The 23882-nt window shown below is 40.6% G+C and overlaps 3 protein-coding genes across 3 annotated transcripts; 2 read left to right on the top strand and 1 right to left on the bottom strand.

Annotated features, from left to right (window-relative positions):
* Positions 1 to 1295: 1295 nt before the first annotated feature.
* Positions 1296 to 2454, top strand: LOC115058024 (transcription factor HES-1-like). The gene is made up of 4 exons (XM_029525312.1): positions 1296 to 1403; positions 1495 to 1590; positions 1706 to 1793; positions 2003 to 2454. Exons 1-4 carry the CDS (start codon positions 1296 to 1298, stop codon positions 2452 to 2454), a joined length of 744 nt encoding a protein of 247 aa, XP_029381172.1.
* Positions 2455 to 9409: 6955 nt separating this feature from the next.
* LOC115057574 (carboxypeptidase N subunit 2) lies at positions 9410 to 17224 on the bottom strand. Its single transcript, XM_029524731.1, is given in 4 exon segments — positions 9410 to 10984; positions 11169 to 11200; positions 13221 to 13305; positions 17132 to 17224. Coding segments are annotated over 4 exon segments (1785 nt in total).
* On the top strand, positions 11921 to 14382 carry cldn1 (claudin 1). The gene is made up of 4 exons (XM_029524370.1): positions 11921 to 12292; positions 13212 to 13376; positions 13494 to 13578; positions 13832 to 14382. Exons 1-4 carry the CDS (start codon positions 12070 to 12072, stop codon positions 13983 to 13985), a joined length of 627 nt encoding a protein of 208 aa, XP_029380230.1. The 5' UTR covers positions 11921 to 12069; the 3' UTR covers positions 13986 to 14382.
* Positions 17225 to 23882: the final 6658 nt, after the last annotated feature.

Here is a 23882-nt window from a genome sequence, read left to right as displayed (position 1 = left end):
GATCTTACACCACATTAGTCATCTTTTGTCACATATATATATCTAGAGACAATTTTTGTGGATTTTTTAAAGTGTTTTTTTTTATTATTATTATTATTATTTCTCAGCTCTATTTGCTGCCCACAGTGACTGAAAACAGACAGCATGTGTGAGGACATGTGAGTGTGTCAGATTTTCTTCTTCATTGGACATCAGGCCTGGAGTGTGTCAGGGAATGAAACTGCCACTCTGAGGCATTCACTGACCCCCCAAAAAATGTGTCTTTGTGCGTGAGTGCGTACAAAAGAGGGGGATGAAGAAATAACCAGCTGACTGTACATCAAAGTTTTCACGAGAACATGTCGAATATTCGGTTAAAACCGAATCGGAAAAATTAACGAAATGAAGTTGATTTATTCCACATAAAACTAAGAAGCAGGGAGTTAACCATGAAGTTGTTGAGTGAGCTTTGAGGTTTTCTTTATCTTGGCATTCATCAGAATTTTCTGCCCAGTGCCTGAAATTAAATCAATTCGTCATTTGTACAAAAAGATCTGTGAAATGTGTAAACCTACGAGATACAAATATGTATAGGCTATATTAAAAAAGTATTTTAAATATTATTTTTTATGTGAGTCAGGTTATTCCATTAGCCCAACCTTTTGCACGAATAAGTAGCCAAATAATCATTTTAACGATTAAAAACAAACTGACATATTATTATTTCAAGGTGCGACGGCCAAATTATAGAAGGTATTGGGATGATAAAGCTTTTTATATTGAAGATGTTTAGGTCAGAAAACCTTTATTTTACCACATTCACAAATAATTCAATGAGCAGTTTAATTAGATGGGGAAAACAACCATCTATTTAAACGAACTTATGTTATCAACTAAAACCACACATTTATCAGCAAAAAAACAAAACAAAACAAAAACAAATAAGCAAACAGCAAACAACAATCAATGAGAAACATCCCAGATCTCTGGAGTGAAGCAGCTGAACAGTGAACAGTGAAATGGCTGACACCAGGCCTCCTTCAGGGATCCGGACTGTGGTGCTGCTGGTCTGGGTCAGTCCGGGCCCGCGCGCCCATTGGACAGCCGGGCGGGACTCTGCAGCTCACACACGAGCCGCTCGCGTGCAGCCTCGCGCTCTATAAATACGAGCTGAGGCGCTGAAACTGGAGCAGAGCGGCTGTCACCCCGTCAGCGCCCAGTTAGCACCCCGTTAGCACCCCGTTAGCACCCTGCCCTGAGCTTTCTGGTACTCTGACAGAGACCCAGCTCACACTCCCTCCGTCCTCAGGCTGACGATGCCGGCCGGAACTCTGGAAAGAGCGTCTCCGTCCGCGGTGGCTGCCACCCCGGCCAGCGGGGACTCCACACCCGAGAAACCCCGGACTCTGCTGGAGAACAGAAAGGTAGCCTCTCTTTATATTCTTTCGATCTCCAGATGCTGATTTTAAAATCGTCGTGATAGTTAGTGATAGTTAATTTGTTTGATTTGTATAGTCCTCCAAACCGATCATGGAAAAGAGGAGACGTGCGCGCATCAATGAGAGTCTGGGCCAGCTGAAGACCCTGATCCTGGACGCACTGAAGAAAGATGTAAGGACAAGTTACTAAACTGTTATTAAACTGAATTCATTCATTTGAATGGAAATGAATGACTGAATGACATTTGAACAGGGTGATTAACTGAGCAAACTGAACTGTCACTTAGAGCTCCAGACACTCAAAGCTAGAGAAGGCTGATATCCTGGAGATGACTGTGAAGCACCTCAGGAACCTGCAGCGACTTCAGATGACTGGTAGGCCGACTGATGACCATTTCTGCTTCAGACATACATGAGCTACAAAATGTATTCCCCGTTTGCCTGACCTGCAAGAGTGAAATCATGTTTTTCATAAGTAAAATCTATTAATATGTCAGTTTTCAGCAGTTTTCAGCTATCTGTTCCTCCTATCTATGTATCTATCAGTTTATATTCATGTGTTATTTATTCATTTTCTCCAACAGCTGCAGTGAACACAGACCCGTCAGTCTTGGGTAAATACAGAGCTGGGTTTAGTGAGTGTGTTGGAGAGGTCACGCGTTTCTTGTCCACCTGTGAGGGGGTGAACACGGAGGTGAGGACCCGCCTTCTCAGTCACCTGGCGGCCTGCGTGACCCAGATCAGCGCTGTCAACTTGTATGGACCTCACCCAGGCACACTTGGACTTGTACAGACCAATACACAGATCGCAGCTGCTTCCGCCCCACAGGTGCCCTGCAAAAGTGGCTCAGCGATGCATGTTTCCCCTGAAGCGATGAAGCTCTACAGTGGCTTCCAGGTTGTGCCAACGCCAGATGGACAGTTCACGTTTCTTGTTCCCAGTGCAGCTCTCATTCCTCTGAGTGTGCAAAACAACCATCATATGTCGCCTGCTGCACCGCCGCTCACTTCAGACTCTGTGTGGAGACCATGGTAGAAAATCAGCTCAGAAAGATGGGGCAGAAAAAGGACTATCACACAATAATGCATTTTTTGTACATTTTGTAAATGTTTTTTTTTTTAAAACATACATGAGAGGTATGATTACACGTATGTGTATGTTTATACGGATGCTACAAGATATCCCTTTTGCTTGCCTCTAATTTTTTGTTTTTGATAAGGCACAATTCATTTGCCTCAGGAGGTCAAGGGTATCTTGAACAGCTCTTAAAAATCACTGTATTTTTGGAATCTGATTTTTTTTGAGATGAATAAAAGCTTTCTATGGTGTTTACAATAATATCTTCTACAGTGGTGTCATAGTCATTTGCCTTCCTTCAAAAACCCCCATCAGGCTATCATTTTAATGTCCATTCATTTCGAGGCGGACAACCCTCTGCTCTCTCCACAGTTAGACTTCATCTCATCTCAGACATGTTGAAAATATTTTGAATGCTCATTCCCTTAACATTCATTTAAATCCCGGCCTTATAGGGGCTGGACAGAGTTTCTTTATGCATGTAGGATTGACTGCCTTCCTCCCAGAAGAAAAATGGGAAATGGGATGGATCTACTGACAGGGCTAAGTGACGACTACCAGCAACACAAGATTTTGGTATTACTTAGGGATTAAGCGCACGTTATTGCATATTCAACTATCTTCCTTGCATCTATCAGGCACTAGTAGAGCAATTCTGATTCAATCATCTGCGGTCAGAAAGAATCTAAACTAGATTTAAAATGATTTGTTGATAGGTGTGCGTGTTTGCACAATGTCTCATCAACAGCAGGAGAGCAGAGGCAGTCAGGTCGTTGCCCATTTAGTGGACAGTTGACGGCCTGACAGTCCCAGCGTGTGTCCTGAGTGTGGCGCTCGCACAGCAAGCCACAAGCAGAGCGTGACCAGAGGTCACAGGTGCCCCTCATTCAAGGCAGCTCCGACAGCACGCTGTCCTAAATCTGGCAACACATCAACAAACGTGGCAGCTCGCTGCAGAAGACGTGGCCTCCCTTTGGCACCTCCAGAGGCAAACGCTCACATAATCCATCACCATTTGCTTCTTCCTATTTAATATTCATGGTATTTAGGAGATTTGTTCATAACAGAAGCAGGAGTAACAACTATGTTTCAAAGCAGACTATTCCTCTCAGGGGCAGCGGAACGATATATCTAACTGTTATATTTGCACCCAAATATATGTGGTGACATATCAAGGAGTACACCTTAAAATGGAATAATCAATAATCAATAAATAATCTCTCTGTCACTAAAAAGTTATTAAAAACCTCCTCAAGTTTCTGCAAATGATTCAGTCAATTAAGCTTACATCTCTGTTTTGGCACAGCTGAGAGAAGAGTGGCAGTAAGGAGGACTTAAAGACAAAAAATAGAGCCCCCCTCCTACCAGTGCATCCATTGAGAAGACCCTGCAAAACACAAAAACAAAGATGGGCCCCTCAGTGGCTCAATGGCTCCTCTCTTTGTGACCCTCTCCATCTTCATAAAGGGCCTTCCCCTTGTTTATCCAGGAAGAGGTTTAATGGCTGGGAGGGGGAAGGACCATGCTGTCACTTTCACTGTGCTAAAGAAGGCTTATTGTTGGCAGCCCCTAAAGGTCCTGGTCTTAAAGGCTTGTTGAGAACTCTTCGGGCCAGGCTGTGCTCTTCAGAGGAGCTTTCGAGTGCCAGGTCTCACCTATCGATACCTTAGTGTGATGGAGAAGCTGAAGTTGTTTGGGATGGAGGAACTTCAGAAAATGATGGCCATTGTCAGACTGAGCCCCATCCCTTCCCTACGGAGTTTTCCAATCAGCACCCTAGTTTGATGTAGTATCTTCCCAAACTATGTATGTCAGTGAATGGCATACACGAGGAGGGGTAGGGCCGGCCTGCCCTTTAACTGTGCTCCATGACTGATGGCCTTCTCTCACAAACACAGTGACAACTGTGACAGGTTCCCCGATTGTGGAGACCGTCTCACTCTGACTCACACCGGAAAGCTCCACTGCCTCCGCCTTGGTGAATGAATTGGCGTAGTATTGTTCTTGGGATTTTTATGGTGCTTGATGGGGGTGGAAGTAGTCAGCAGTGGTTCACATCAAGGCTAATGAATAGATTATGCACTTGATATGAATGGTGAATGCACAATACTCTTTGTCCCTTCACTCCAATTCATCCCTTTTTGATTTAGCCGGTTGTTTTTGAAAAACTGAACACATACTGCTGGAAGTGTAGCTTCCGAGGGTGAATTTAGTATCATTGTGACGTGATAACATTGCAATTGGGAAATTTATTACTTTGAACCCACACAGAGCGATGATGGTTTGGCCATTTATACTGAGTAGCTTTGGCAGCAGATCAAAAGTCAGTGCGTCTTCAAAAGAAATGCTGTTGAATGTTGGGGGGGGGTGTCTTGTTTTCTCTGTTGCTCTTGGCCATAAACACGTGAAGGTTTATAAAGAGGAACACAGAGATACACTTTCACTGCAACTGTTCCACCAAATTGAGACATCCCATAATATCAATGCCCCAATAACTGCCTTGACTTTTGCCCATGTGTGAGACATCGTTCATTCATCTTTTATTGCTTATCCATTTCCAGGTTGCTGGAGCCAACCCCAGCACACACTGGGTGAGGGCGGGGTCACCCTGGACAGGTCACCAGTCCATCACAGAGACAGACAGACCAACAACCACCCACACTCACACTCAGACCTACAGACAGTTTGTAGTCACCCATTAAGCCAAATATGATGTCTCTGGACGGTGGGAGGAAACCCATGCAGGCACAGACAGAAAATGCAACCATTTGTACAGTGCATACAAAAGGCCTGGGAACCAAACCAACGACCTTCTTGTTGTGGGGCAACAGCGCTAGCCACTATGCCGCTGTGCTGAAAGAATCAAAATGGACAGGATACATTAGATTTCCAACTAACCTGTATAACTAATTTTACCACCTCATTGTGTGCATTTCTTGGCACGGTGCAGCAAGAATGTTGAGTTCAGCATCGTCACAAACTGATAGAAGTTAACAAAGCTACAAAATACTATATCTATCTATCTATCTATCTAATATAGATAGAGAGATAGTCTCAGATTGCTAGATGAATGCTTAAATGAAGCAACTGAAGACTTTTCTCCTTTAACCATGACTTGACGGAGAAAACACTGGGCCTGACAGCGTTGCATTCACAGAATATTGTATGCATCATGATGATTAGCCATGTCTCGCCATTTTTATTATGTAAAAAAGTCCTCTTCAGATATAACTTCTGCATCTGGAAGCTGGAGTGTGGGAGGTTCATGTCAATTGTTCAATTGTATTGCAGCAAGTTTTGCAGTGACTCTTCACTACAGCAAGTAGTAATATACAATGAAAGGCTGAATAATAACACATTATAAAGCTTCTCCATCTGTGGGGCTGGAAACAAAACAAGAACAGCCATATAAGAGCAAGGTCCACAGGGCCACAGCTCCCGATTCATCCTCCATAATTATAATGTGATGATAAGAAGCTTATAGGCTCTTGTTATCCTCCAATAGGAATGGTCAAGACAATGGAGCAGTGTTCAAGTATGCAAAAAGCTGACCATTCTGGTGACATCTCCCCGTCCACTTAACACCCATATCAGGTCAACTGTTCTTAATTTGGTCAGCAACGCCAATTTAGCCTCCACCGGGGGGTCTGGGTGCACTGAGGGGTAAATATTGTTTGTAAGCAAGCCTTGTGTTTTGAGTGTGCCAAATGGCTTATTTGTGCTCTTGAGATGTTCAGGTCATCATATCATGGAGGATGTGTGTCACCCTCTCATAGGCTGAGAGGGAAGATCTAATGAAGCCCTGTTCACAGAATGGAAATTGGCGTTTATTGTCGTTTCATGATTGACTGAACTCATTAAAGCTGAGCTTGAAAACAAAAAGTATGAATATGAAGGTTAAAATTACAGAAAGATTCCTCTGTATTATTTAATTTTTATTCTCGCGTCTGAGATGTAAGAAAAATGTCATTGAGCTTTAACAAAGATAGGGCCAGTATTAAAATGGACATGCAGCAATTTGATTTGAAATTAGTTTGATCAAAAACTTGGATTCTTGTATTCTTGCCCCTGGTGCTGAGTCTCAGATGACCTCTACTCTTTGTCCCTTAAGGGCCCTGACCTGCCCTCTCCCCCTCCCTCCTGACTGGCCGATCTAAACTCTGTGGGAACCTCCCCAGTGCTTTGTGTCATTTTGGACATTGTGTGTCTCACCAGATAATGTGTCTTCCCCTCTGTTTTGTCCTCCCATGTGAGAAGCTGCTGTGTGGAGTGTGGTGTCCGGCGCTAACTGTCCTCTGGGACCGAGTTGGGATCTTGCCATGGGGGCTCAGAGCTGCTTTTCATCACTTAGATAGTGCTGTTGTACATTTGTAAGTAATTGGCAGAGATGGATGCTGACAGGTGATTTGGTGATTTGAGAACTGTGTTAACCTATAACACTGCATTTGGCAAAGAAACACCAGCTTTTTCTTTCCACTCAGTAACAATCCCAGCACCGGTTGATTGTTGGTCACTTAGGTAAACAAAAGCTGTAAACACAGGACTGACAGATATGTCTGATGTGTTAGTAATGAACAGTTAATTATTTTACAGACTTACTTAATTACACATCCAGCAGTGTTTTTAAAAAGTAGACGTTTCAGCTTACGCTCTCTAAAATGCAATAAACAATTAGAGCGAAAAAATATCAAGTTTCTAGCTGTAGCACAAACATTAGAGAAGCTAAAGCATTCTGGGAAGGTTGGGTGACAATTGTCTCTGGGTTCATCACAGGTATTTTCATTTTATATTTAATCAGATAAGATAGTGATTACACAGTATTGATGTTACTTTTCCTCTGCCTCTGAAGGTGGTAAGTAGAAAGCTCAATAGCTGTCAATAACTGTAGCGAGAGCAGAAATCCAAAACAGCTTCTTTACGTACAATTCAACTGGTTACTCTGAACGGTGTTGGGCACATTATTTTAAAAAACATTTATTTCTTATAGTTTTTAGTGACTTGTCTTAAAAAGTAACTGAGTTACGACATTATAGCCGTAATCAGTTACCAGGGAATTAACTTTTGTGTTACATTTTTTTTGGAGTAGTATTTTTTTTTTTATTGATTTTTTTCCATTTAATGGAACAATTTATTATTATTAAAATTATTATTGACGGTATAAGGTGAATGTTATATATTTTTAAATGAATGAAATGGACACCCAATAGAATAAATCATTAACAGAAGACACTGTACACTTCCTATTTGTAAACCAGTTTGTAAATTCTACCTTTGAACTGTCTCGTCTCACCATTATGGCATGTGTCCACATCATTTATAAGTGTGTCTGGGTTTGTGGTTCACCTGCTGCCTCTATTTGACTTACAATGAGATTTTACTCTACCTTAGCCAGTCAACATCACTTATGATGCAATTTTACATCATAAAAAAACAACAAAACAAACAAACAAGCAAACAAAAAAAAGTTTTACACTTCCTCTTTGGCTGGATGTGACAGCGGTTTAATACTCAGTTATAGTAACACACCCCATGTAATTGTCGCCAAAAGTGTTGTAATGATGGAAACGGGAATTAGTTGGTTGGACTGGTTACTGAAAAGAGTAACACTGTTTGTTTTAACACTGTTACGCCCATCACTGGTCCTGAGAAAACCTAAATACCTAAAGCTTGGATTACTTTTTGCTAAGGCTGTCTATTGTTGCTTTTCATGTCAAAGCAAAAATTATTTTCAACAGTGTTCTGACAATGTTTATAATGCAATGCGGAAATGTCCACCACTGTTCATGCCAGCCATTCAGTTGCAATTTGTATAAGAAAAAAAAATCCTCTCAAAATATAAATAAATACATTATCAGCAAATTCAAGCAACTGTCATAATTAATCTGAAATCACTATTTCGTAGTATGCGGTTTCTTTCACATTATTATATCATTAAGTTTCCTCTTTTAGCTGGTCTAAATAATTTATGTTAATAATTTGGAAGCCCACCTTCCTCACTGAATAATGATACGCATTTAAGGACCTCCATATGTCTTGTCGCTCATTTGCTAACAACCCTAATGTTAAATGTTGGGTTTTCTCCACGAGTTTTGGTCAAGTGAGGATTACCTCCCATTTAAGGATATTCCTCCAAACTCCTGAAATAAGACGGCAACCGCTTTTTGTCATGTGGATTGTGATGTCATTCTACTCAGACGAAGGAGCAAGTCGACCTTTGACCCTTATTAAGCGTGGGTTAGGGCTGTGTACTCGAGGCGTAGCCATCTGTGTGCCTTGTTGTGTCAAGCCCCTCACTCCTTATCATCCCTCTATACTAACTGGGTGATTTGATCAGATTTCACATGCAGATAAAGCACTTTTTTTTTTCTTTTTTTTTTTTTTTTACTGCAATTCACATTCTTTTCAGTAACTGCATCATCAAGTTCTTGCACCAATCATCATTTTACACACAAAACCTCATTATGAAGTTGTAAATTAGAATTTCTCAATGAGGAAAATATTTTTCTTATTGGAATTTTTATTTACAGTTATTCTAGTTTTTTTGAAATGCAAAATACACAACTTCGAAATGGGCATATTGAAAACTTTCAAGACTGATGATACCCAAACACTGCCAATGTAGGCTACTGCAAAAAGAGAGCCATTACAGTCAGTACATACATAACGGCAGATGATTAATTCTAGCAGTGACAAGATCTTTAAAAGTACTGGACTACACTTTGATCTTTCCCAGAAAAAGGTTCATCCACCCCTCTTATCATTCAGCAGCCTGTTTACTAGATATCAGCTGCTGATTTAGAGGTCTGCTTCCAGTTGGAACATTTAATAATGTGGCTCATAGTTTGAACTAACAACTATTGCTTGGGGATGTATTTGACCACAGAAAAAAAAAAAATCGAATAAACAGGGAGAACTACTGGTTGGAGTTGTTGGTCATTGTCTCATTGCTACATTGAGAAATGTCTTTTTTCAAAATGTGCTCGTTAATATTTCCATCAACCTCCTGAAACTCTACCATGACTGCCAGCGGTGAACATTTATCCACTTTACATTTGATGACAATGGTGTCGCTGGATGTCTGTAAACTACAGCTGTTGAGACCGGGCATCTCGTCCTGAAACACCTGACACAACAGCTGGTCCTTTTCAATGGAGATGACTGTTCGTCTTCTCAGATAACCCGGGCTCTCGCAGAGCATCCTCTCCACCATCTCTATGTCTAGGGTGTTTCTCAGCACCCAGTCATGCAAGTACCACATGTGGCAGTCACAGCTCCAGGGGTTTCCATGCAACCTCAAAGTGGGCTGGATGTCGAACGTGTCTAAAAGGCCGAATGGGATAGTTTTCAGCTGGTTGTCAGACAAGTAGAGTTGCTGAATGAATATCTGGTCCTCAAACAGTTTGGGCTCCACCTTACTCAGATTGTTCATGTGGAGGTGGATCACTTCTACACTTGATAGGCCCTTAAATATAGTTTCAGGTAGAAATGTCAGCTGGTTTTCAGAGAGATCTACAGTCTCCAGCACTGTAAGATTTCTGAAAATGTCTTCAGGAAGGGTGGAGAGCTGGTTAGAGGAGAGGATGAGGACAGAAAGAGCTGTCAAACGGCTCAGAGAGGACAGTTCAATCAGCCTGTTGCCTTTAAGGTTAAGCTCCTTTAAATTTGAGGCATTGAATGCAAACACTTCATCACTGAAGGCTCTAAGAAGGTTTCCACGGAGGTTCAGCACCTTTAGATTACTTAAAGTAGAGAAGGTACCCTCACTGAGCTCTGATATCATATTCCCTTCCAAGTGAAGCTCCGTCAGCTGAGAAATATTTTTGAATGTGTCAGATGTAATATTGTCAATGAGGTTGTTGTTCATTTTCAGGATCTCCAGCCTGGCCAGACCAGAAAATGTCTCTCTTCTTACATCTTCAAGCTTATTCTGGGACAGGTCCAGGAATTTCAGGTTGTGGAGGTTCAGGAAGAGAAACTTAGGCAGTTCTAATAGGAAATTTCCCTTCATTTGCAGAGTTTGTAGTTGTTTAAGGGAGTCAAACATGCCGGGAAGGATCTCCCGAAACCTGTTGAAGTTGAGAACCAGTTTCATCAAGTTTCTCTGATTTGAAAATGTCTCAGGAAAGAATTTGTCCAGCGTGGGGTTTCCACTAATCTCCAGTTCCTGCAGCTCAGTCAGATGTTTAAAAGCCTGAGAGTGAATACTCCGCAGTGCGTTATTTAAGAAGACAAGCTTGGTGAGTTGGGGGCTCTCCTCTAAAGTGTTGGGGAACAGATATGCCAAACCTGATGTCATTACAATAAAGTCCTTGACCTGTTTGGATATGTTTGTTGGCAATGATATCATCCGTTCGTCTGCACACAACACTTGGACCGGAGTGAAACACTGGCATTTGTATGGACATGAAGTTTGTGACAGTGTGTTGCCTTTGTGACAGAGAAGCAGCACCAGGAACAAAGTCAGGCCTGATTCTTTGTCCATTTTTCACTGTCAAAATATTAGAAACTTGTATGAACGATGAGAAAACAAAGACGATTACGTTTGCAAAAGAAACAACAACAACAAAAAATACATGCCATACATTCATTTTCCCTCTTTATGTGCTGCCATTTATTCACAGACAAAATGTAAAGGAACAAATTTCCATCCAAATAAATGAAATTCAACATACCTCTGTGAAACACGGATCTTGCAGCATTGAATCTAATTCCTTGTCGATCTATGAGCCTGCTCATGCTATGTGCAAACAAAAACAAGTCAGAATTAGGCAAGACAAAACCTTTGGCCGGTGGCCAGCTCCAGTTCCTGCCATAGTTTCATCTGCAAACAGAAAAAGAGGGTAATCCTGTCGTTCATTAATTCTTATCCACTGTAGAGTCACAGAAAAGCTGATTTCTATTAGCTACTGTAGTGTGCAACATGTGGATTAAAGCAGAGGGTTTCTGGCCTCCTACAGCCAAAGTCTGTTAATGTTGAGCTGGTTTACAAAAATAAATTAAATGGATCAGCACCAAATATGCTTTCATGGGGCGCACTGTTGTTAATAATTGTATATATTGTATTTGTCTATATATTGTATAGCCTATGTCACTATTTCAGATACATCAACGTGACAGTAGAGTACAATGGCACCTGACAAATGAGAGAGCCTGAATTGTCTAAATATTTTCATCTTGTTGGTCATAAATGAAACTTGTCTTGCAAATAGTTCTAAGCTCAAAGAGTATGGATATTTCATTATCTTTTAAGAAATTTTTTTGTCAACTCAAAATGTGAAAACTTTGTTGTTGACCATTTTTTCATTGAATGAAGCGTCACTGCCACTGTGTCCACTAGGGGTCATCCTGCTCTGCCCAAGCCCAGCCACAGGTGATGGCACTTCAGGATCCCTCCCAGTCTGTCTAATGCTGTTTGTTTCCTGAAGATGCAACGCCCCTCTGTTTGGGACCAGATTCACCACACCAACTCACCTGGAACTACTTCAAGAAAGTTTTATCATTTTCTTCAGCCTCTACACAACTAAAAAAACATTTTTTTAAACTTCTTTCACCAACTATCTCTGAATTTATACGATGGCCAATGCAGGAATGCAGCTTCTTGGCTTTACACTGGCCTTTCTGGGCTTTATTGGCTCAATAGCATCCACCGTAATGGTGGAGTGGAAAGCTTCATCCTATGCTGGGGACAACATAATCACAGCTCAGGCAATGTACGAAGGACTCTGGAAGAGTTGCGTGTCTCAGAGCACAGGCCAGGTTCAGTGTAAAGTCTATGACTCCCTTCTCCAGCTACCAGGTAACACTGTTTGACATATTGTGTTGTCATCGCATTGTCAATAAAATAACTTTGCAAATATTAACTGTGGATCTTATAATCCTAAGCAGTATACACTGAGCACGTACTGTCTGACGTCAGTTTCTTCTTCTACTAATATATTTGTGTAAAATGGTTTGTAGGACCATGAACAGTCAGTTACATTAAAAATGTTGGTTATTTTTTCTGATATATCTTAATCTTTTATTCATTAAGTCTGAACTGGTTGTATGGTGAGAAACATGTATGTGGATAAACCTCTCTGGTCCTCTGCTCATTCAAACATCCCCAGAGCTGCAGGGGAATGTCCTGTTTTGGACAGCCTGTTGCATGTAGAAACATGTCAGTCAAATACCAGCGGCTAGCAGAAAAAAAGAAAAAAAAATCCATTAAAAAGAACTTAAAGTTGAGGGCAGTGATCGGTTTCAGGAAGCTATCTATGTAAACTGAAGTTTCCCTTCTGTGTTATAGTAAAAGACCATAAATTGTCCAGCTTCATCTGGTCAAAAATCCTGCAGTTGAACCTCAGCTGATGTAGCTGATGTAGCTCATGCTGTCAGTACTCCTGTCTGTTTCTACCTGTAGAAAACAAGAGGAGCTACATTGAGATTCGATTAATAAATACCAACATAGGTTAGCTACTTACTGTGGACTGCTCATTCACTCATTATGCATAATATTCATTCTTAATATATAATATTCATTCAGCGATCTTATTAATAGAAATAATGGTTGATTTACATTTGTGTAGCCACAAAGCATGAACAAAGGAAGGGGAGGAAGGATCCGTTAGAAAAAATCCCCGGGATGTTTTACTATGGGGGTACAGGAGGGAACAAAACCTGCACAAAATAAAAGAAATCAATACAAAGGATCAAATGTGCTGTGACTTTGTTTGCAGCGATTGTACAGGGCACGCGAGGGCTGATGTTGGCCGCCATCTTGCTGGGTTTTATTTCCATCTTGGTGGCAGGAGTGGGCCTGAAGTGCACCACCTGCATGGCAGAGCAACCGGAGCAGAAAGACAAAGTAGCACTGACTGGAGGGGTTATCTTCATCATATCAGGTTGGCACATGCTCATTACTTAAGCAGCTGCTCTCTCAATTCTCAGTTTTAATGATGAAGCCGCATGGATGATTCACTCTTTTGCCCCTTATAATACAGCCAGTAATTTTCTTCCAGGTCTTCTTGCTCTGGCGGGAACATCTTGGTATGGCCACAGGATAGCAAAGGACTTTTACAACCCATTCACTCCCACTAACGCAAGGTGAGCTCTTGACACCACAAAAAAGTAAAGTTACTGTACAACTTATGTATATAAGTTTTTGAGGTAAAGCCAAGCTAGATATTTTTCCAGTATTTATGCTCATATATAAAAGCTGCTATTTCTTGCTGCATGTTTTCTGTGGCATCAAACTCACGTTCTTTTATTTATGTATATATTTTTAATATATTGACATTTACTGTGATCACTTTGTGTTGTGGGGTAAGCATCAGCGTAATGTGTGTATGATTCCCAGGTATGAATTTGGAAGTGCTCTGTATGTCGGATGGGGAGCTGCATGTCTCATTATTATAGGAGGGGCCTTCCTCTGCTGCAACTGCCCCAGCAAGAGCTCAGGGAAATCTCCACGATACCCTCCGTCACACTCTACTGGCAGGGACTATGTCTAGGACGACGATCACGTCACCCAGTTTCCACTCTCCACAACTGGGTATTATTCGGACTCATTCAATATTTTGTGGCATATTTGCTGTTTTTTTTAAGCTGACGTATTATTGTTAAATATATTCTTTGTTAATGTATGTAAGAGCCTGCACATAGTAAGAAACAGAAGTGTTTTAACATCAAAATTAAACATGACAACAAGAGTAAATTATTAAAAATATTGGCTCTGTGTGTTATAAATGACAACTATGTCAACATATGCTAAATTTACTTTACTTTGGCCAGAAAAGGTTAATCATCTCAGGAGTAGTTTTTAGACAGATGTTTTCGTTTGCTTTGTTATTTTCCTTTACTTCATTTGCGATTTGTCATTATATTTCACTTAATAAAATAAAGTATGATATAAAATATTTGCTTAATCTTTTCTTATAATTGTGTGGCTTTATAGAATTTGTTGTTGTTGTTAAAGGGGCAGGCAGCAGTTAAATGAACAACCAAGAATTTATATGTAGGAGCCAAAATTGAGCCTCTCTTTAAAAAAAGGTGATTCTGTGAATATTTTAGTTAGAAGGTGAATACACTTCTATGATTCCATGATTGTAAGAGAAACATGGCATAAAGAGGAGTGAAGGCTTCCTGAGACCTGACTTCAGGAGTTTTTAGGTTGGCCTTTGTGTGTACAAGTGTGGGCAGGCAAAGGTACACATGAGTGGGGGGGAGTCAAATCACTGCATTATCATCAAACAAATGAGGAATTCTTGAAATAAACAATTTCTATACAAACTTTTCAGCACTTCAGCGAGAGTCACAACAACATTATTCTAATACAAACTAGAAAAACTCATAACAAACAGTAATTAAATGTCAAATGGTATAAAGATTTAATGTTAAGTATTCACCATTTCTTGAAAAGATAATTTATGACTTAAAAAAGAGACTTTTATTGTGTGAAAACCTAAAAAAAAAAATCTGAGGAGTTTCCTGTTTTAAAAAGAAATCTCTCAATAGTCTGCAGAAAGAAACCTCTGTGGAAATCTGTGACCTCAGGGGAGAAAAACTCCAAACAGGGAGATGGGTAAGAGGGGAGCGGCTGCTGACAGGCATACCTCAGACCTCCTGTTCCAACATGTCTGTCCTCTCAGAAATCATGGGGAAGAGCTCTCAGAGAATTTCTAAGCACCTACGCTTGATCACACCATAGTGTGTTACTTCACATAAAATATGAAAGAGCATTTTAAATCTCCATCCCAGAATGTTATTATATACAGTTAATGCAGAATCTAAACACAGCTGTCTTCTCTGAGCTAAGACCTACATAAAATGTGCAGCAATTGTCCTGCAGAGAGCTCCATCGTCTGGTAAAACATGAGTGTGCAGCTCAAACACCCTTACAGACCGCACAGGTCAAATTTGACCCATTTTGAAATTTGACAGCAGGACAAATATCATAAAAATCACTCTTTCAGCCTGAAATTGAGTAAAACCTAAAAAATACCCTCTTCCTGCTCTCTGGAACACATTTTACAGATTAATCCTGCATTTATTAATGTCAGAAAGGCTATTTAATCATTCTGAATGGATCTGTGGTTTGTAAGGGTTAAGATGAGACGCTCTCTGAACTGTGGTTTAATGTTGAATGTTCACTTAAATAAATGAATACTTCTGCCACAACTGTGCAACAATTAATTCTTATCTAACGATGAACACTCTTGGCGATTTTATTTCAGTGTGAGTTTCTTTTCATTTGTCCAACCGCAAACTTGCAAAAACCGAGTTTTGCTACATAAAACAGATTGATGATACAAGCTCATGTTGGAGCATCTAGAAAGAAAATGGGGCATCTTTCAAGAGATGGTCCTTTTCATAAAGAAGTCCTTGTTTAGTTTTGGGGCTTCATTTGTTATTATTTAAAAGGCTTTTTACATTTTTCAGTCTTCATACATGTGTGTGTGTGTGTGTGTGTGTGTGTGTGTGTGTGTGTGTGCATGCATGTTTGTATGTTCATATATATATTTATACATACAAACATGCGTGCACATATATATATATATGTAGACTCGCCAGTAAATTGAATGGATTCCTGTGTATGAATGAATGAGCAATCCTTTTGACACCAAATTCCTGATTTGGGGGGAAAACAAAAGAGAAAGTGTATTGACAGTTAAGATCCTTCCCGTGGTTGTGATGTGATGACAATTACAGGAAGATGCCCCCCCCCCAGGGAATAATCTGAGTTTCTATAACTGTCAGCGATCTAAATTAATGTTATTCATAAATTAAAAAAAAAAAAAAAATTAAATAGGGGGAATCAATATAACTGTAGATACGACTATCGAGCTTTTCTTTCTTAGTTACACAACCACATGTGAGCAGTTACAGCGCACAGCCACAAGAGGACAACAGAAACCAGCTTTTAGATCACTTTGCTCTGCTGACACTCCAACAACAATGGCAGAATGACAGAAAGGAAAGCTGTGCATTGTAACACAGCTTTTTTTATTCACATATCTTTTTATTTGTCTTTCATTTGATCACAGTCATTGTTAATAAAACAACCTACATCGACTGTTGGCCAGCCATGAGTTTAATGGGTCATAGACCATAATTTCAGAACAGTATCCAAAGCAAAGTGTAAAGCAGTGATTGTGCACTCTGGACTGACCATAAAGCTTGCTCTGCTGATAACGATGAAAATTGCGTGAGAGAGGAGAATCAGAGCATTAAATTGTAAATATTTAGGATTCTTGGGGAACAGGCTCGGAGGTGATCGGAGTCAAGCTATACAAACGGTAAATAACAGAGACCTACTACATGCATGTTGATTTGACCTTTGACCTTTTGTACAACGTATCCCCCAAATGCTCTGAGAAGTGTGTTGAATGACTATATGCTAGCTGCCTGGAAGCCATTTCACCAGAGCACAACAGCTTCCTGCAGAATATAGCAAAGGAAAGTGTGCACAGCAACCCTAAGCACCAATAGTATTTAATTTTACATTTTACATTTTGTCCAGAAAAATAATAAAATAAAATAAAATAAAGAAATATCAGGATACAGACAATGAAAGCCATTTAAGATGACATTTTTATGATCTTTGGAAAACAGCTGGGTGTTTAGACTGATGAAGTGTATTGACAAAACAGCACTTAACTTGAGGGCTTCCCCGCTCTTCAGTATTGGATCTGGAGTGGGTCCAAATACAAAGTCAAACTGCTGTAATCAGCAGAGTGCAGCTGCCAGACATCACAGAGAAATCGATGGACAGCTACAGAAATCATTTCTGTCCTGCAGTATACTGCTTGAGACATCTTGAGTAGAAAAATGATGGAAGGAAAGAATAAGGTGTAGCACTTTTCTCCAGATAATGTGCCAGCAGTCAGTGATTGAAATGCATTTATACAAAGTATTTTCACTGTTTTCAGCTGAAAACTGGAATTGAAATCAAAGGTGCGTGTCACCTGGCTGTACATTTTGAGTTTTTAAGTTGGAGGATATTTGTTAAACATTGAATCTCACATTTTATGAAATTTTCTAATATTATTCACAACATGAATGGTGAGTCTTCTCCTGCATCAGAAATCCACCACCAGCTCTTTGAGTTCCCCAATATTTAATTACAGGTGGTTTCTGTCTCACTATCCAATGAAGCTCTCGACCAGGTCTTGGTACTCCTCCTCCTTTTGGCCATCTGAGATACAGCCGGCAAAGGAAAATCCATCTGAGAGCTTCGCAGATGGTATATTCCTGAATTAAAGCTGAAGTCCAAGGTGTAAAGGATGAACAGAAACCGGGTCAGGACAGTTTCCTGCAGTGTGCCAGTACGATCACGACCAGCCTTGCAGCCTGGCAGTGAGGTGGTTTGTGATGTTAATATATAAAGTTAATTATCATTGAATAATGCATTACAGCTTATTGCTAAACGTTAGAAACATCATATATAGACTGTATACACTGTCAAAGTATCCACCAATATATATATATATATATATATATATATATATATATATATATACTGGTCTGCACAACAAATGTGCTTTACTTTGGAAACAAGAAGCACATTTCATTTTCTGGAGGAGCATTTTGGGCCCTCTGATAATAATGATAATAATGATAGATGATGATAATGATAAAAAATGATAGCAGTTATAACCCCCCACAACAACAACCATAATAATAATAATAATAATAATAATAATAATAGAGAGCTTTAAGTGCAAATTGATATGGATCTGTCATCTCCATGTTAGTCAAGAGTCTTCAAAACTTTGATTTTTTGCACACTGTTCAAAGTTATTCAGGTGACTCTGATATGCAGGTGGAGCCACAGAGCTGAACAGGGGACGGATGGCAGTCTGTGTCCTCTGCAGAAGTGTCTCACTGAAGCTCTGATACTTAACAGGATAACCAGCACGGAGATGACACATGACAGATCCATTAGATAACTTTGCACTCCAGGAAGACGCTCACTCTCTCACCATGTATGTGTGTGTGTCTATGTCAGTGTGTGCAGCCTGTAACCTCATATGATGACAGTTGCGCACGTCTTCAGTCTGAGCAGAGAAGAAAACTGTTGCAGTAAAAAAGGGGATCGGCTTTGAGCAACATTTTAAAAACCCCAGGTACCCATAACTGTAGATACTAAGTCATTCAGTGCCGATTCTTTCTTTTTCTATCAGTGAAAATGGAAGTTAAGAGATAAGAAAACTAAAGAGCTGGCCTCTGACCCATCCAGGCAGTGTGGGCAGAAATCCTCCTGTAGAGACTTCTCAAGCAGATCAAAATAACCTGTTCAGTTAAGCCACTCTTCTCTGCTCCCAGGAGCTGGGGCAGCATAGGCAGTCTTTAACCTGGACATCCAAGTCAAATGCTGGGACCATTGGATATTTTCATTTCATTATTATTTTAGGAAATCTGAAGAACATTTTGAAATTTTTTATCAGGTCTACTGTGGACCGCAGTTTATTGCATCAACTATCCATTTAATCAGTCCATGGAGGATTTGTGCTGGGTTATTGTGTACATACTCTGAAAAGAATCCATATTGTGAAACTGATTTCAACATTCATTGGCGAAATCTTTGCGACCTTAGCCTCGCTGCTGTCGTAATAATTATACTGTTTGCATAGTTGATGTAATCCATGGGTGTAATCCAGCATGATGCTAATCTGCTTGAGGAGGAAACTGCACTGCACTGTAATTGGCTGATAATCAGTGTTGTAGACCAGCTCCTCTGTTTGTTATTGGTCCATAGCTCATGTGACTTGAAAATGTCACATGCTGGTTGGGTGGGTTCAAAGCGCGTATGTGACCTCAGAGGCTCTCAAGGTGTTCAGGGGCCGCGCGTGAAGTTAAATAGTTGGGACTCCCTTCCAGTCAGTGAATTGAAGATCCCTGACTCGTGGGAGATGAAATACCTTCAAGAATCTCAAAGTCCAGCTGCCTCTGTGTAGCATTTGGTTGTGCTGGTTATCAAAAGCTTCGAGTAAAAGGACAACATAAGAATGTGCAGAACGTTTAGATATGACAAACCTCACATGTAGTGATAAGATGGAGAAACCACAGCATTTCTTGGATGATGTCTGTCACCCACTCTATGATGCTCTAAACACAGACACAGCTTCAGTCAGAGACTCAACCCACCCAGATTTACCACCGAGCATCACAGGAAATTAAAACTCTGACCTCTGATCAGCCCTATCAATTAATAATAACTGTGAAATAGTCCACATCACAGCTGCAGTTTACAAAACTTCTGCACTATTTAGGTCTTGATATTGCCATTTAATCTTACATACTCATAGGCCCATTCATTAATTTTATCTTTATTTTCTACTTGATTTTTTTTTTCTATTCTTACATTCAATCCATTTTATAATTAAATGTAAAAAATGTTTAAATGTATTTTTAGTATTCTGGAGGAGCTGTGATGAAGAATGGGGATTGATGGATTATACTTTATCATATATTGGATTAGATTGGATTCTTTATTTTCCATTTACTTTGCAAAATCCACAATATACAATTGAATCAGCCAGCAGCACAGCAGCTATGATTCATAACAGTCCAAAAGTAAAATGTGCACGAGAAATATGCACGAGCTCAGCACCAGCAACAGCGCAATGCATTTGCCTATAAAAACTTTATGAAGAGACTCAACTTCCTTTAGCTCTACACCAAAAAACTCAAGGCCTCGCCAGCCACAGAGTCCAACATTTGCATGTAGTCTTCCAGATCCAGCACAAAAATAAAGCTCCCTTGCCAGACCAACCAGCAAGTCACCCTCACTTATAAACACTGAGCAAACTTCCTTCTCCTTGTATTGTTGCCAAAGTCTCTCTTGCTCTTCCAAAATTTCTGGAACAGCACAACCATGACATGAGGTGATTTAAGCACACACGGATGCTGCCAGGCATCACTGCCTTGGCTCCCTGCCTCTTCCCATCTGACAGAGAGAGGGAGCCAGTTGAGTTCATAACTCTTTTCACCTCTGCATTCCAGCAAATTGCCACACCACGCCTAAACCAATAACAAGTTTGGGGATTAAATCTTGTAAAGATATAGATTTTATATTACATTTGAACTTTCTGTTTTATATGTGTAAATAAAAGATATCAGGGGCATCTGACATTTTTTGGTTTCCTTTGCTTTTTATTGTCACTTTACGGCAGCTCCCTGAGATTTATTTTTAGTCCAGGATAATGGCGTCATAAATACAACTCTACAGACACAGATAGCTGTGCATCCCTGGCTACAACGTGGAATTTCTTTTACACTTTGTTGCTCTGCATGAGATGCTGCCCATCTCATCCCTCCACATTTTGTCCTCAAAGACCCATTGAAATCTCTTTGAGCTTTAAATAAGTATAGCAAGCTCTCCACGTGGCGGACACATGGTTCTGATCATGAGACATGGAAAGCCAGAAATAAGTCTCTGTTCCCAACAAACACTGGCTTTACTGCTTTCTTGTTCCAGAGAAACACCTTGCCATGGTCATGGATTGAAAACATTATTCCCTTCTTGAATTTTTAACTATTGCTGTTTTCAAACCAAAACAAATCATATTAACTCATATAGCGCCAAATCATAACAAAGCAGGTGTAGACCAAACTCTTTATGGAGTTGTCAAAAGCATTTATGTTGAATTTGCATTCTGAATATATATATTATTAACATTTATGTTGATGCATTCAACTACTATTCACAATTTTGAAACCATGCATTTATATTTCTGAGTAGAAATACGAGCAAAATGCGCTTGAAGTCTGAGCATTAACTTTACATATTGTTCTTTCAAAATGTATCACTGGGCATCATATCCTGGAGAATGAATTCTTAATATTATGAGCACAAGATAATTTGGTGAAAGAAAAAGGTCGAACTTCATTATTTACTTCATATGGGGGCCTTACAGAAACCCCTGCATGCTTTTCACTGCTCCAAATCCAGCAGGTGTCATTGGCCTCAAAGCTGAGAACACTTTGTATGTAAGGGATTGAAGAGACTGTAGTTGTCAGATGAGTGTAGTATAGCAAGAAGTACAATATTTCCCTCTGATATGTAATGGAGTGTTGGTATTAAGAAGCATGACAAGTACCCAAAACCTGTGCTGAAGTATAGCTGAACTTACCTCACTACTGTACTTCAGTAAACATTTTGATTTATTTTTGTTGTATTTTTGCTTTTTAAACTTACCATACTTTTACTTTAGTGAATTTTATACAGTCATTTTCATTACGTAAAATGAAAAATCAAAGCAAACTCCTCCACTGTCAGCCACCTTATTCTGTTGGCGTTTGCCCGTGTTCCAATGACGGGCTCATGGAGGTACATCTTTTTAAGTTGCCCTTTCTAATCCCACGATTGATCAAAAGACTTTGGGCCATTTTTAAATGGGTCCTGTATTCTATAAAATTTTTATTCTGCCTTGTTCTGATGTTTCCCAAAAACCCAGAAGCCATTAGTAAAGACAGTGGTCGTTGGGAACACAAGCAACTGAGTTGTGATGAGACTGGGGCAATTTTAAGAAACAAGAAAACAAAACAAACAAAAAAAAGACAAAAAACACTCAAACCCCCCTGCATCATACATTTCAAGTTAGAGGGTAAAAACAAAACAAAACAATATAACAGCTTCTCAGAGCAGGCACATAATTAGATCGCCGATAGGGATCAGTTCAATAAGGTTTAGCTCGCAAGCAATCAGTCTACGTAGAAGCACAAAAAGGGAAGAAAAGACAAGACCAAATAATGCAAACAGAGTCAAAGAAACCAGGAAAGCAAGAGACGACAAGGAGTGCTGCAGGTGAGGCACATTAGGGCGATCCCAGGAGCAGGAAACACGCAGGACAAGGGAGCCTGAGTCTTATGGTGACAGGGTTGATTTCTTTTTAGGTGGGAATGGGGCCGATGAGATGGGGAGCCAGTTTGTGGGATTCGAGGCGAAGGGGATGGTCACAGGTAGAAAGCCTGACCCTCTGCCTCGACTGGTAGGTGGGGGCGTGGGAGTGTCAGCGGTCAGTCACCCTATTATAGCATTCAATGTTGTTCAGAGTGCACCAAGCCTGGCACAAGGTACGGCAACAGGACACCAACCTCTTTCCAGCGCAGGAAACAGGAGAGGCTGATAGCCGTAGGCACACTGAAAAGGGCGACAAACCGGACAATGAGCAGGCCAGCACGTTCTGGGTGTACTCAACCCAGATGAGGCGTTTGCACCAGGAGGAGGGGTTTTGAGAGGCCAGGCAGCCTCTTGGTTTGGCCGTTGGTCTGGTGTCCAGAGGAAAGGCTGGCTGTGGCTCCCAGTAGCGAGCAGAAAACCTTCCAGAACTGTGAATAAACTGAGGACCATGGTCAGAGATGATGTCTCAGGGGAAGCCATGGACACAAGGACATGTTAGAGTAAAGCCACTGCTGTCTCTATGGCTGAGGGCAACTTGAGCAGGGGAATGAAGGCCACAAGTTTAGAAAAGCAGTCAACAACTGTGAGGGTGGTGCTATTACCTACGGAAGAGGGAAGGCTAGTGACAAAGTCCAGGGAGATGCCTGGGAGAGGGGGCAAGAGACCTGCTGGGGGCCATCTAGAGGACTTGTTGCAGGCACAAAAAGGACACGTAGCAACGTATTACCCCACCTCTCCATAGCAGGCCACCAGAACCGTTGGTGCACAATGAATAATGTCCTCTTGCGACAAGGATGGCAGGAAAAGGAAGAGGCGTGAGCCCAATGGACGACCTGAGAACAGAGAGAGCGAGACACAGAGAGGCGGTTCTCAGGGGGCACCCAGATCTGGGTTAGTGCTCCTCTAACCTGAAAGCACGACTCTTCGGTACAGGAGTAATCAGTCCACATGGAAGAAATAGAAAGGGAGGAGGCAAAAGATGAGATGAAATAATCCAAGCAGGGTCGAAAAACCAGGAGGACAAGAGATGACAAGGAGTCCTGGAACGTCAGACATGCTACAACAAACTGGCAAAGAGCAAACACATGAATTGAGGTGTATATCAACAGGGGGAGGTGATTAGATAGAGACAGGTGAGGCACATCAGGGCAATCCCAGGAGTGGGAAACATGAAGTACCAGGAAGTAAGGTGACACACACAGGTATTTTATGGAACCTATAAATGTTTAAAAGCTTAAAATTCACGACATTATAGGGAGATTCCTAAATGTCAAATTTGCAAAACCAAAGTTTTCTTTGTCATGTGAAGTGAAGTGCTGGAATTGTGACATGTCAAGCAAACACAATGATTACATTAGCATGGGTAATAAATTTGCATAATAATATCAATAATAATATCAATCCAAAGACTCTTGGATGAAGTCAAACTGCAATAAAAAAAAAAAAATTCATATCAACCATATTGATTAATTGCAACTTTTGAAAACGTTGAAAGAAAAAGCGA

The sequence above is a fragment of the Echeneis naucrates genome, chromosome 17, assembly GCF_900963305.1.
Source record: "Echeneis naucrates chromosome 17, fEcheNa1.1, whole genome shotgun sequence".
In the NCBI taxonomy this organism is placed as follows: Eukaryota; Metazoa; Chordata; class Actinopteri; order Carangiformes; family Echeneidae; genus Echeneis; species Echeneis naucrates.
Note: the sequence above shows the minus strand (reverse complement) of the source record. Positions and strands in the feature narration are given on the sequence as shown.